At 34.4% G+C, this 16,071-nt stretch overlaps 1 protein-coding gene across 1 annotated transcript; it reads right to left on the reverse strand.

The window, feature by feature from the left end:
* Positions 1-6,326: 6,326 nt before the first annotated feature.
* Positions 6,327-6,621, reverse strand: LOC149211927 (DNA topoisomerase 1 alpha-like). The gene is made up of 2 exons (XM_089390504.1): positions 6,487-6,621; positions 6,327-6,395 (listed from the first exon to the last, which is right to left on the reverse strand). The coding sequence occupies exons 1-2, from the start codon at positions 6,619-6,621 to the stop codon at positions 6,327-6,329; spliced, it is 204 nt and encodes a 67-aa protein (XP_089246630.1).
* Positions 6,622-16,071: the final 9,450 nt, after the last annotated feature.

The raw sequence follows: 16,071 nt of genomic DNA on the forward strand, positions 1-16,071 counted from the left end.
AGCCCAGGTGAAAGACCCTCCTACCACTTTTGCTGTGACACAAACTGAGCCAATAGAATGGTTATTTGAGAGCAGGGAGTTCTTCTCAACTGTTGAAGTTCAAAAATGGCAGGTGACTGCCATGCACTTGCAATAAGGATCTATTTCAGTAGAAGATCACCAGAAGGGGATTCAAATAGTTAGAGAACAAGCAACAAGGGTAGTCACTGGTTATATTGATAGGGAATATAGAGAGAGTAGGAAGCATGAGAAACAAAAGAAAAGAATTCCACAACTAGAAGAAGAAGTGCACATATTGAAGACAGATAAGGAAGAAATGTTTGATCTTCCACATCGGGTACTTGCTTTCCGCCCTCCAGCTCACAGTTATGCACTGTTCTTACATGAAAATAACTTTTATTTTTTCTAAAGAGTATATTTCGTGAAATTAGTCATAAGATCGAAGACTCAATGTTGTTCCTCTAGATCATGAGAGTGCATGACACTCTAGACCAACATCTTCTTTGTGAACTTTATATGCATGAATATTACTTGAAGGATGATCAAACTTTTAATCATGTTCCTTATGTGGGAGACATCCAACTTAGAGCATTCACCTCTTATATTGTCAATCAAGTTAGATGGAAGAAGGATTTTGATACTTTTGAATCCAACCAAGCCACTCAGCCATTATTTGTTTGGAGAGAAAACTAGCCATATGATAGTATCCTTAATAAGCATAGGACTTTTCTGAACATTGAAGGGAAGAAGGAGAAAACGCTTGCAACATAGAAATGGTGCATACAACTATGCACTACTCAAATAGTTTCTTGTCAGGAAGAGGCTAAGGATGCCTATCAAAGGAGGTGGATGCCATCTTCCTCTGTGGTAAGACTCAAAGATCCTTTCGGAACCCACAATTATGCCCAAGAATTAGAAAGGATGCCATGCTATATGGCTTGTCTACAAACTACTAGGGTTCACTAAATAGGTCTCAGGTTTTGATTCCCACTTATTTGGCTACCAGCTGACATGTACACCCCAGCCTATGAGGTGAGAAGTGACTGGTGGGAGGATGTTTTATCAACTTGAGGATACCAATTAGCTGGTACTAAGATGGCCGAAAACTATGACCTTGCCCAGATGCATGCCAAACACAGTTAGGTGAACCCAAACTTGCGATAACGACAGACAACATGAGGACATGCAGAAAAGTCATTTGGGGGGAGATGTTTGGGGCCAAAACTGCCTTGGTTTGTTTATCTCTTTACCTTGTTTTCTTGCTAATTATAATTTCATACTAACTATTTTGTGCCTAAAAGACCTACAAGTATAACCCTTGTCATGTTTCACAAGTTATTTAGTCATTTATGTTTAAGTCTGAGGAATCATCATGGATTGGATGCTAATCTCATTAATTATGCAGATTTGGAGCTACTGGGTCAAGATTCATTACCAAAGCTGGCGGCACTATTGTTAACTCATAGCTATTACAGTGCAACTGTTGCAGATATCTTTTTGCCTATATTTTGATTCAGCTTTGATGTTACAACTATTATGTAATTTTAGACAAACAACCTCCATGGTGTTTGGATGTAATTGTATAAAAGGGGATTTGTAATTGGGAGTTGGGTTAGTGAGACATATCTGAGTTTTGTAACAATTACTTTTGATATTAATGCAATATTCATCTTTCTAACCTTCTTTGCGAATCTGTGAGTTAAGCACAACCCTGACTAGGGAGTTGGGCCCGCTCTCCTGATCAGGTGTTTTGCGTGTGTTCTTATGTGTGTATTGTTTTAGTTATGCATCTTATTTTCTTTTGCTATGAAACGTATTGCTGTTACAGCTGATGTCGAGAATCATTATGCTACTACTGTTAATTTATTACTTCGGATTGCATGTTTAGTTAATTAGTCGAACTCTTGATCAACTGTTGAATTATGAATTTTCCCCTACATATATAGTGTATGATATCCTTGCAATAAAAAATGACCCTGGATTGACATATTAATGTGGTAAAAGGATTGAATCATAGCATTCACACTCAGACACCAACAGTTATAATTTCCATGCTTGGAAAGTAAAGATTCAGTTCCAAGTGATGCATAAAAATCTATGGGATATAGTCAAAGGTACAAAAACTACACCTTCAGATCCCAAAAAATTAATGGAATGGGAAAAAGGGGAAGAAAGAGCTAAATATTTCATTGGATTGTCTCTTTCATATTCTCATATGCACCTTATAGACTTAGAAAAATCATCTACAGAAATATGGGAACAATTAAGAAAAACATTTGTGGGAAGAGTTGTGAATACAAAATTTTCCTTGAAATTACAGTTGTTCAAACTTAAAATGAGTGATGAAACACCTTTGTCCTCTCACATAAATGATTTAAAGTCACTTTTAAGGAAGTTGGAAAAAAATGGCTCTAAAGAAGAAGATGAAGATGCAAAGGCAATTTTGTTAAACAATTTATCTTCAAAGTATGACAATGTTATTTTTACATTATGTTAATTGTCATCTCGATCACTGGATGAAATGATAGCATCACTTCTAGAAGAAGAAAAGAGGATGAAAGAAGGAGATGCAAAAGCAGAAGTTAGTTCACACGCTGAACTTGCATTGTTTTCGAAGGGTAAAATAAATAAGAATAAGAGATCAATTGAATGTTTCTACTGTCAAATACATAGGCATACAACATTGAATTGAAAAATTTACGCCAAAGATCCTCTAAAAGGAAAATTAAAAGAATCTACCGGCATAGCTAATTTTGAATACCTACCAGATATTGTTTATTAAGAATCACTGGATTTTAGTAGTGATAATGAATTCAATGTAAATCCTCTCAAACTCTTTTAGAATATAGTGTTGGTTGTGTTATATTTATGTGATGAAGATTCAGTCTGTTTTAAGTTAATTGATTTTGTTTTACTTTGGTGCTTCAAGATCAATAACTAAGCTTGTGTTTGTGTGGTTGTAAGTTTGTATATGTCACAAAAATGGTCAATTGTATAATTGATTATTGGATACACTCAATACCCAGACAACTCACCTATACAACTATCTAAGTGTAGTTTGCTACATTTTGATAGATGGGAGTTGGTCCATAGGGTGGTTCAGTATCGAGATTGTTCTTCAGGAGGTCAATAAGTGTCAATTTTACAAATTTCATCAATAATGGTTAGAGGAAGTTATGTTTTAAATTGAGGTCAAGCAACAAATCAAAGATATGGAGGTGAAGAAAGAGCAGTGTTTGCAAGATTCCAGAGTGGATGTGAGTGTTGATGAAGAGCATTCAGACAAAGATTCATTAATTGTTGTAATGTGTGTGTTCTATATTTGTTACATGTAAGAATTAAGGGAGGGTATTGAGATTAATGCTTCCATGTGTTGTTGTGAGTTGTCATTGTGAGTTCCCAAGCGTCAGTATAGAAGTTTTTGATTCCTATGTTTGGAGCCATGTCATGTCTGGGTCATCATTTGTGGAATTCAGTGATCTAAGTATTATATATGTAATTTCCTTATGTAATCAAAATACATCAAGTGTAATTTGTGTTGGTTTTTAAATCTCTGGATCTCTATGTTTTTTAACACATGGAATATCTCACCCATAGATGGAAACAGTAAAAGATAATGGATTCAACACTTAATCAGGCACATGTAATACATGGGGCTGCTAGAATGGGGGTTTGGGTTAGGGAAAAAAACAAAAGAATCCTTGGTTCCACTGTTAAAACTATATTCTAACATATCTTGAAATGCAACCATTCCTTTTGGGCCCAAGAGATGCTAACAATTTAACATTTTCTAGTTGAGAACATCAAAACTGATATCATCCTTCACCTTTAAAAAAAACAAAATAGTGGGTATGAAATAATATTTATAGTAGAATTATAATTATTACTGAATATTAACATGGAATGATCATTTTTCCAACATTGCGACTCAGAACAAACATTTGGAAGTACCATTTAAAATAACGATAATTGGCTTTATGAGAAAAAAAACTAAAAAAAAAACATACAAAGATATAAAGTTGGTTAAAACATTAAAAAGTGTTTCAATTTACCTGATTATCTTCATCTTCCATCTACGTATTGTTTAATGAAGACTTATCTCTCTTCTTTCTCTTCTCCATGGGTTATACTTGTGGATTCTTAATGAAAATGCTCCACAAAGTAATTAATCAGAGATTAAACTGAAAATGGGGTTTATGTAAAAATCATGGGTGGACCTCAAGAGATGAAGCCCATCATCATCCCTATGTCAAATTTGGTCCAGAGAGATAATGGAGAATGGGTTTATTTGCATAAAAAAAGAATTAATGAGATAAAAATGCTCATAATTTATTTCTTTGCACTAGTGGGGTCATAGATCACAAAAGAATATTAGCATTTGTTCATGTTTTTACATTGCTTTTGCTCCTAAAATCCTCAAGGAATGGTAGGAAAAAAGTAGTGAAGGGGAAGATTGGTTAAATCTCCTGCACTTTACAAGAATTGGATAGTTGTGACCAGGATTTGATAGGTATATTGGATTTGGATTTGACTGATAAATATAACGGTATATCCATCAAATTACCAAGTTAAAATCAAATTATATTGATCTTTACGGATATACCAATTAAAATTAAATCACAAATCTTGATCTTGACGGATATACCCTTATATTGGATTTGAATTATCAAGATCATGTTTTGATAGTTTTGGGGGGTGGATGATGGCATAATTAATATCTAGGGATGGAATGCAAATGAATTCAGTAAAAATAAAAGTGTGGAAGGCCTAATAATAAATACTAAACTAGATAATCACAAACAAATCCATGATGTATGTAGGCTTTGTTTCTAAGCCCTAAAGTAAGAAACATATTGGGTTGTGGTAAGAAAGTGTTATTAAGTGGTGATGCAAATGTGAAGAGTGTATATATATATATATTCCTAGAAATGTCATTCCTGGGTGAGATTTGGATAACTAGTATCTTGAGAAGAACTCAAATGGGGAACCTTGTAATTGTAGAAATTATTTCCATTTTAAAAGGAGATGCTTTGGTCTTTGACACTAGTTAAGGTGCAAGATTAATTAACAAAAATTCAAGTTTACTATCTAAGTGACGAGTATAAAGAAAAGATGAATATATAATTGGATCCTCTTGTGTAAGGATCCTTGTTTGAGCATAATCATAATCATTGTTGTGGTGACCAATTAATTGGTAATAAGAATTCATTGCATACATAATATGTGCCACAATAATATTGGGACTAAAGCATGCACCACTTGCTTGAATGACACTATAGTCCACTCCCCAGACACATGCATAATATATATTATCTTAGAGTAATCTGGGATTTGCATCTAGCTTATAACCATGTAATAAGCATGAAATATCTATAATAAGAATGAATTGTGTTGAAAAACAAAATCATTGAATAAAAAAATCCATTAGTAAAACAAAATAAGTAGAGTTGCAAATCTCTACCAATGTTAGGAAATTACAGTATTGATCATCTTCAATAATATGGGAGGGGGATTATAAAACATGGAAAGGCACCAACAAGTACATATTTGCAATGAATTGGCAGTAACACCTATAAAACAATTTACAAAGAAACAAACTACTTTTTTCCACAAGGATTCTTTACCAATCCAAGGGTAGTTACGGGATTGATCTTTGATAATATAGAAGAAATTATCTAAGGCATAGAAAGGAACCAATAACTAAATATATCTAAAATTAAAGAGAAGAATACCTGCAAAAACAAATTGCGATAGAAAAAGTTACTTTGGCCCAAGGCTAAAAAATGAAGCCATTATTGGAGAGATTGATATTTTTTTAGCTAGTGAAACACAAATAGTTGAAAATGCCAAAAATATTCCTTTGAAATAATTAATATGAAGAATGAAAACATAAAATTCAAGACCATCACTAGTTTGGAAGAATATTGACAATAATACCCACTCACGGGCCATTTCTCATACAATAAAAAAATAAATCTTGCCCACTAACTCGAGAATGCAAAAAGGGGACATGAGAATCTAATAAAGAGTAGTTTCCATCTAAGGAGCTAAATATATATAGATCATGTACTTCCATATTAGAGGGCAAGAAAATAATTCCATAGATTAAATGCAAGGAAGGGTTGTTGAGTTCAACAATTTGCATGGACTCTTGCAATTAAATATGGCTACGAGCCTCAAGAAAAGTACTTTACACCATCCTTAGCAAAACAAAGAATAAAGCATATAGACATATTTTGTTTTATTGTAACACCCCATTATTCAATAATCAATAATACAAAGTACACCATTGGGTACATGATAAAAACTGTGAACTCAAAGCAACATCAAAATCTGTAATTTGGCTTGACATCCATTGCCCAAGCAAATTTCGCTAGAAGTGAATTGTTGAATATATGGAAAGAAACAAAATTGAATTCAATATGAGCCAACTCGAAGTTCCAAAATAGATAGATTATACTCAAATTTACAAAATAGAAATGTCACCCTTTCAATTGGAACTTTATGGTGTTTGCACCAGGGAACTAAAATTATTGGGTCTAAGTAATTGATCTTAGAAGTTCCCAATGCCACAGTCTTGAGATCATCTTTTATTCTCATGTTTAGACACATTTTATCCATCTTCACCTTGGCCTGTGTGATTTTCTTTTCCAACCTGCAATACCACAAAGTCAAAACTTGTCATACTAGAAATTACAATATACAATTAAAACAAAAACAAGATCCATAATTATAAATTCGATATGCGAAATCATACACTTCTAGATTGAGATTTTTTTGGGCTTCCCTTCTATATCATTGAATGGAAACTTCCCTTTTCTTGCTATATACTAATCAATTTTCAGCTCCATGGTTAGACTTTGGAAACAATAAAACCAAAATGCTAAACTTAACAATAACAAAAGAATAAATCCTACATCAATATTGAAACCCTTAGCACAACATACTTCAAAATAAAGACTTTGAGCATCAAGATAATTAAAACATAAATACTAGTTGAAGCTTGATTCGTGTCAATGTGTCAATGTTCTGTAAACTTCACCAATTTCTTGTAGATACAAAAGTAGTAGCATACAAAGAGTTCCTGATGTAGGACAAAATTTCATGCCCCTCTAGATGGATATTATATATATATATATATATATATATATATATATATATATATATATATATATATATATATATATATATATATATATATATATATATATATATATATATATATATATATATATATATATATATATATATATATACTCTTCCATTTTCCATCAAGTCTTTCCATTTGAGCACCATGTGACTTTGAGACAAATCATTGTTGGTTACCCAAAAGTTTCAAACAGTTCATGCAATTTACCTATGGATAGACCTCGTAGCACTATATGTGATAGAGGAACAAGAAAATATGTGATAGGAATTGCGGAAATCCCAACATTTGGGGTTGGAAAGCTTGAATTTTGTCACAGACTTGGCTAGCTTGTAAATGAATGGGGTTTTCCAGCTCCTTGTACGACATCCTTGACTTCAATTGAAATGCTCAAAAACTACAAAAACACATCAATATCATTAGTGGAAACTATAGAGTACACTATTAAAAAACACCTTAGTTGGATGTGCCTTCTAGTTGCAGTTGTGTTAAATGTAGTTGTACTTCGTGCTAAATGAAATTGTAACTAAATTGGTAGTTTATTTTTTTGACTTGAGCAATTGTTTATACTGTTATAATGTGACTAGTTCACTTTTGATTCAGATATATATACTATCTAAGGTACCCAAATAAGAATATTTAGTTGATCTATTGTCATTGAGCCAAGTGATCCTAACATTCGTGGTTCTTTTATAACATTTCACAAGGATCATATAAGAAATGTTTACTTTTATTTAATTTTACTTAATATATATGACTGCGTTGTAATGCATACCAACAAGATGATTGTTGACACATTCAACATCCTCTTATTATAGCCAATAATGAACTTGTTTATTGTCTGATATATACTATCATGGGATTTGAAGTTCATCATACTTATGCATGCTATGATAAATGAAATATAGTGGTACATGATATTGCATAGTTCATCTCCTTTATTATGATAAGTAATATTTCTCAACACGATATAATTAAATTTAGTTTTCTATTTATTTTCTTGTTATTTATTTGTCTTATAATGTTTTTCTTTTATTTATTTTTGTATTTATGTTATCTATTTGAGCTTCTTCTTGAAATTCTGCCTAATTCAGTGATTCTATATGGTGTATAAGTTTTTTCCACCTAGAATCTAACCATTTAGCCCTTTTCTTATGCATTATCTATAATCTAGCCATACATATATGTATATAGAATACCCCGAGAATAAGGGAGGCTAGCCCGTTAGCCTAAAGCAGGAGGACTCTTGTCCTCGGTAAATATATGTTTAAGTTTTTCCTTTGTTGTTGAAACAAATTAGGAACCAACAAATACATATGTTTAAAAATAGATTAATCGCACAATAACATCATTTTTTCTACATATAAATTGTATGGGTCCTTATGTTCACTATATATCATGAATATAATGATTGATAAATGGCACATCACCATGTTTTTATTTCTTTCCATTTTTTATAGCTTGATGCAAACTCTGATAAATCACTCAAGGTCATTACAAGTAATAATTAATAATTGAGGAGCAAAGCACATCCTTTGTGTCAGGCCAGGTTAGCTCAGAAATTAATGAGCGCAAAACAACTGAATGATTTTATTCATTAGACTATTATTATTTATACATATACAAAACGGATCAGTTCATCTTCTAGATGACTGTCCAACTTCACCTCATCCGTTTCGGATTAGGTGTCAACATTCCCCCCCTTAATCTGAAGGGATGTTGGTGAGTCCAAGCATCGTTCTGAATCTTTCAAGCTTTTCTCTTCCAAGCGCTTTGGTGAAGATGTCTACAATTTGCTCGTTTGTGGAACAATGATGGAGATGGATTGTTTTGGCCTCAACATGATGTCGGATCAGATGATATTTAGTATTGATGTGCTTAGTACGATCATGGAACTTTGGGTTCTTGGCCAACTTTATTGCAGAGGTGTTATCAATCATGAGTGGAGTAGATTGTATTTGTTTTACTTGCAAATCTTCAAGAATTTTCCTGAGCCACACAATTTCTTTCGTTGCTTCAGCTGCTGCCACGTATTCTGCTTCTGTTGTGGAATCTGCTGGTACTGATTGTTTGCGTGATCTCCAGGAGACAGCTCCCGATCCAAGACTCATAGCATATCCTGAAGTAGATACCCCAGTTTCTTTGTCTCCATCGAAGTCTGAATCAGAGTATCCAATCAAGTTGAAGTCGTCCACCTGTGTATACTTGATTCCAAGGTCTTGAGTTCCCTTCAAGTACCTTAGAACTCTTTTTGCAGCAGACCAATGTCCCTCACAAGGCTTTTGCATAAACCTAGAGAGGATTCCAACAGCAAATGAAATGTCTGGTCTGGTAGTAGTGAGGTAGATGAGACTTCCTACACGTTGTCTATACTTTGTTGCATCCTCAAATTCCTTTCCTTCAATAGATGTGAGCTTCAAGTTTTGTTCCATTGGAGTAGAAAGGGGATTGCACTCTATCATGCCAAATCTGTTTAACAAATCTCCAATGTATTTCTTTTGAGAAAGAAATATGGACTTTGGATGTTGGGTTACTTCAATGCCAAGATAGTAATGAACATAGCCCAAATCAGTCATTTCAAAAATTTTCCTAATTCTTTCTTTATGGATGCAATATAGCTTTCATTGTTCCCTGTCATTAAAAGATCATCTACATATACCACAAGATATACAACTGTTTTGCCAACTTTCTTGACAAATAAAGTTGCATCATCAAGATCAAAATGTTTGAAGTTGAGTTTCAGAAGATGCTCAGTTAGTTTTTCATACCAGGCTCGTGGTGCTTGTTTGAGGCCATACAAGGACTTCACAAGTTTGCATACTTTGTGTTCATGTCCTTTCACAGCAAATCCTTCAGGCTGGGACATAAAAACATTCTATTTTAGATCTCCATTCAAGAATGCAGTTTTTACATCCATTTGATGGACTTTCCAACCGTTCTGAGCAGCTAGTGCAAAGAGTGTCCGGATGGTGGCCCATTTTGTTGTGGGAGCAAAAGTTTCCTCATAATCGACCCCTTCCTTCTGTGCAAAACCTTTTGCCACAAGCCTAGCTTTGTGCTTGTCAAGTGAGCCATCAGCTTTGTACTTGTTCTTGTAGACCCACTTGCAGCGAATTGGTTTGGTTCCAAATGGAGGATCAACCAGCTTCCAAGTGCCATTCTTTATGAGGGCATCATACTCCTTCTGCATCGCTTCTTTCCATTCATCATGAGAAGCAGCTTCTTTGAAGGAAGTTGGTTCAAAATCTGTAGACAAGTTCAATTCACAATCATAAGTAACATTCATATCAACAGGTGAATTAGAGTTATCTACATCACCTCCATCTTGTTGGTTTGAATTTCTGGTTCCTGTTTTTCCAATTTCATCAGGATGAACACTTTCAAGTGTCTTTGTCAGCCACTTTGGGGGACCTTTCTGAGATGGTCCAGGTTGTTCTGTTGATTGAGTTGGGTCTGAATCAAGATTGAGTCTCCCAATTCTATCAATTACATCACTTAAAGCATCATCCATTGTTGGAGTGTCATGCAGGGGAGATTGTTCTTCAGAAGAAGATTCCACATGTTGATCTAGTATAGGAATCCCCCCTTCAAGATGTGGAATCTGATTATCAAACTCTTGAAATGATTTCGGTTTTGTGAATCTATCCAAGCGATCAAGTTGCCGCTCAACAACACTGTCAGATTTGGATGATTCAAGAAAAATGACATCTCTAGATAAAACAAACTTTTTTTTTACTTCATCATAAAGGCGGTATGCTTTAGATGTGTTTGAATACCCCAGGAAGATACACTTACGACTTCTAGCACCAAGTTTGTTTCTATGTACCTTTGGTATTAAAGCATAACAGGTGGAACCAAATATCCTGAGATGTTTTACCGAAGGAACATGTCCATACCACAGTTCATAAGGAGTCTTGTTTCTTATAGCACTAGATGGACATCTATTCTTTATATATGCAGCACATAGAACAACATCAGCCCAAAACATTGTCTTTACATTTTTGAAGAAAAGCATGGATCGTACCATATTCAAAATTGTTCTGTTCATTCTTTCAGCTACACCATTCCGTTGAGGATTATAAGGCACAGTTGTTTGATGTTTAATCCCATGTTGGAAAAGATAGTGTTCAAATTCATTTGATGTATATTCTTTTCCATTATTAGTGCGAATAGACCCAATATGAGATTGTGCATCATTTTCAATCCACTTATGAAAATTCTTGAATGTTTGAAAAGCATCAGATTTGTTCTTTAATAAATAAACCCAACACATTCTGGTGTAATCATCAATAAATGTCATGATATACTTATTTCCATTTGCAGAAGGAACAGGCATTGGACCACATAAATCTGAATGAATAAGTTCAAGCTTCCTATGTGCTCTTGAATGTGAATCATGAAAAGACTGTTTGCTATGCTTTCCTAGAATGCAAGCATCACATTGTTTATGTTTTCTAGGAATTGTAGGCAAACCAGCAACACCATTTTTCTTCAACAAGCGGAGACTATCATAGTTTAGATGTCCAAATCTAGCATGCCATAATAAACTTGATGGAAGTGTACCTTCATCATGATGAGAAATATATGAAAAATGTTGTGCATGAGCAGAGGTTCCTTGCAGTTTAAGAAGTCTTTCTTCTTCTATACCCCTCATGACAAGTGAATGGTCAGATGCCTTTCTTACCTCAAGCTTTCCATCAAACATATGAATGGAGTGACCTTGCTGGCGGATGTGGACCAGGGACAGCAAGTTTCTCTTGAGTTGTGGGAGATATAGAACATGATCCAGAAGAAAGTCTGGAAGACCAGGCAGTTTAAGCCTGACTGTGCCAAGCCCCGATGGCTTGATTTTTGACTGATCTGCAAAGTATACTGCTCCATCAACATTATCAGTGAAATCTTCAAAAAAATCTTTCCTATGAGTCATATGACAGGTTTCTCCTGAATCAAGCAACCAGTCATTTTTCGAAGAAGTAAGTGAAGCATTAAACAGATCTTCATTTACTCCAATGTTACATTGTGCCTCAATATAGTGAGCGGATTCAGGTGCTTTACCTTTGTCTGTGTCATCAGTTTTACCTTTCTGCTGATTTCTTCTCTGCTCAATCTTTTCCCATGGTAGCTTGCATGTAGAAGCATCATGAGATCCATTTTGTTTGCAGCGAATGCAATGTAATTCTGCCTTTTCTTCTTGAGGGTGTCTGCCCCCCCCCCCCCCCCCCCCCGCCTCTGAAATATCTTCTTCTTTCTCTTGAATGCATACTGTAACAAAATATCTCTGCTGACAAAAAAACTTCTGTTGATAGAAAAAATTTCTGCTGAGAAAAAAAATCCTTATGCCACAGCCTTATGCATTTTATTTTTCTTCTAACATTTCATCAGCATATCATTAGCATTTCTTATATCACCATTTCTTTATATCAGTTCCACAATATTATGTTTTGAGAAAAAAAAAAGAGGGCGCTCAAGGTATCTCTTCACTGCTACAATATATATATCAATGCAACACTACACATGCTTTGACACTCTGATTGATATAAACACTCTGATATATAAATACTCTTACTGCTTTTGAAAACTGCTTACCATACAATATTCAAACTGCCAGCACAAAACTGATTACCATATAATACTCAAACCCAGCACAAAAATGATTAATACTCAACCCTGGTCAATGTGCATATACCCACAGCGTTAATGCGTATATAACCATGGTCAATGGGAATATAACGCAGTCTTCAAATCCACGGTCTTCAATTAAAAAACGCAGTCCACAGCATTAAAATGCATATACCATGACAGCGTTTCTATACATAAGCTTAAAATGTATATACCATTCTTCAAATAAAAACGCAGTCTTCATGTACAGGCTTCCATACAAGGCAGTCATTTTTCAAAAAGAAATGCATCAACGCAGTCTTCAATACAACAATACAACGCAGTCTTTAATACATCAACGCAGTGGCAGTCTTGAATACATTAATACAACGCAGTCATTAATACCTCCATAATAAAAACTCAGTTTCGATATCTAACACTCTTTTCAAAACAATTCTTCAAGTTTTCGAAAAGGGGTACAGCACTGACAATCCCTTGGAAATACGGGCTCTGTCTTGGGAAATCGATACAGCATTTACAGTATTACGTAGCATACAAAAATATCAGCCATTCTTCAATACAAACAACAATATAACGCAGATACTCCAATGTTTCAATAAAAAACGCAGGCTTCAATGCAGCTTCTCGGTGGAACCTCCATGTACCATACAACTCAGCGTTACCATAGTTCTTTACAAAAACGCAGCGCAGACTTCAAAAGAACAATATAACGCAGCGTAACTTCTATACAATACAACACAGTCATAAAAAAACGCAGTCACGAGCGATACCATTTTGTTTGAATGGAATGAGATAGGTTTTTACCAACAGCGGAAACGCATCAACGTATAGGTAACAGCGCATTCCACGCATCAACGCATAGAGCTGGACAGTCATGTCATGCCAGAGGCGCTCAGATCACCGCCAGAAGCACGCAGTCTCAGGACAGAGGTAGGTTTCATGAGGCAGTAGAAACCTGGCAGAGGCAGGAGCTATTTCTGGGACCTGTGCTCTGATACCATGTCAGGCCAGGTTAGCTCAGAAATTAATGAGCGCAAAACAACTGAGTGATTTTATTCATTAGACTATTATTATTTATACATATACAAAAACGGATCAGTTCATCTTCTAGATGACTGTCCAACTTCACCTCATCCGTTTCGGATTAGGTGTCAACACTTTGGACCATCTACTTCTTACTACAATTGTTTCAAAGGAGTATGGGTCCTTATGTTCACTATATATCATGAATATAATGATTGATAAATGGCACATCACCATGTTTTCATTTCCTTCCATTTTTTATAGCTTGATGCAAACTCTGATAAATCACTCAAGGTCATTACAAGTAATAACTAATAATTGAGGAGCAAAGCACATCCTTTGGACCATCTACTTCTTACTACAATTGTTTCGATCCTTTGATGATAGACGCACTTTGGTTTTTGTGAGAAATATTAATGAATAAACATTTTCTTGAACTCGTTGACGAAGGAAAGGACAAAACAATACACACGTCCTATTTTGAAAACATTTGTTGCGAGTTTAGCAAAGTTTTTCCAAGCCAAAAGTTTAAAAGTTTAAAAGTTTTTATCACGTTTTTATCAAGTTTTTTCATGTAAGGGATATATTATTTGGTTGTTGTGTAAGATTCAAGCACAAACTAAGGATATATGTTTGCATTCCATATTTTTGGAATACGGTAACAAAAACTATTTTTCCATATCTTTGTTGGCTTTATTTTTAGTAAAATCATTGTTCGTTTTAAACTAGATTTTATGGCATCAATGTATTCATGCTATATGACAAACCAAAATCTCTCAAAACATTGTCAAACATATGTTTCATTGCATGTGGAATGTTCGAGTGTTTTAAAAATAAGTTTGGCATTTTTCTTCGTTTCGTCACCTTCGAACTCAGTGGGTTCAAATATAATAATTTTCTTTATTAGAGGAAGGAAAAATTGAGTCTACAATGAACATTTTTTTCCTACTATACTTTTTATGATGATGATGTTGAATTATTTTACGATCAGTGCAAGAATCTATGCATCACAAAACAAATATCCATCTACAAATTTTACTATCTCAACATTTGTATTCCTACCATGGAATGGTGCATTCTTTGTCCACAACAATACATGGTCATCTTGGATTCATTTGTTTTGGAATTATTACAAAAAAATGGTCTTGCAATTCACTGAGATACTTGTTATCATGGGAAACCAGTTTTCGTATGGGTACCTAACCTATTATTTTAGTAGCGTACACATGTTAATAGATCATTTCCCAATAAGGTTTCAAGTGTGTTTTCAGTTATCTCATTGTTAGTGGAAAGGTTGTTTTTTTCCTTCATATCTTGTATCACATTGACTAATGGTTTCTGAATATGGTTACCATATTTGAAGGAAAAAAAAAATTGATGGACCCAACTATCATCATTACATAAACATTCCTACGTAAACTAAGAAATTAATCTAGGGATATGTGAATTATTCTTAGATCCATGTACCCAACTTCATATTTATATATAAGAATGTGATCTAGATTTTGCTTTGACTTAACATATTTTACTAATAGTTTTCTTTCCTTTAGTTTTATTTTTCTTATTCTTATCCAAACATTTCCTATGAACATTTCCCATTGTGAAAAAAAAATTATATGTAAATTTTCTTGTAATATCATTTGGATGTTTTTCTCGAAAACAAAGTGTAGGGAAGCCCATTTCCTATGAACATTTGTCCTAGAAAATTCCCAAAGGAATATATCATTCAACTATGGCAATGTTTAATTGATTACTTTGAAGATCATAAATACTATGTCATTATGTGAACCCATGGAACAATGTTTTTGTCACTGGATTTTCATTGTTTTCATTGATGTCACTACTTATTTTAATATCTACCTCAACTGCAAGTGTATTTATGGACTCCAAAAATGTTCCCTTCAAATTGTAATTTATAACAACCCTCTCCATCCAATAAAACATGGTTTTGCATAAGTGGTGTAATACTTTCGTAACACCCTCCTCCCACATTTACCCAAGCTAATCGGTCCATGAGGGTAAACATGTGACGAGAGGCTACTATGATGTGATTCAACTCCCCATGTACAGTTAAGGAAGTGGAACCGACATAGAAAAACCAAATTGACCTTCCACACATGTTACAAAACCTTCAAGAGCACACCAACTCTTCCAGGTGGTCAACCCCTGAGACAACTTGACAATTCATTGATTTGGACCCTCAGTCGCTCCCATGACAAGACATGTAATGAGCCTCATAAATGGGTAATTATATGGGCTCATTTTACCTCCTAACCTAGTCA

The sequence above is a fragment of the Pinus tabuliformis genome, chromosome 1_1, assembly GCF_031772625.1.
Source record: "Pinus tabuliformis cultivar Carrire ecotype Pingquan chromosome 1_1, CPIR1, whole genome shotgun sequence".
Taxonomy (NCBI): domain Eukaryota; kingdom Viridiplantae; phylum Streptophyta; class Pinopsida; order Pinales; family Pinaceae; genus Pinus; species Pinus tabuliformis.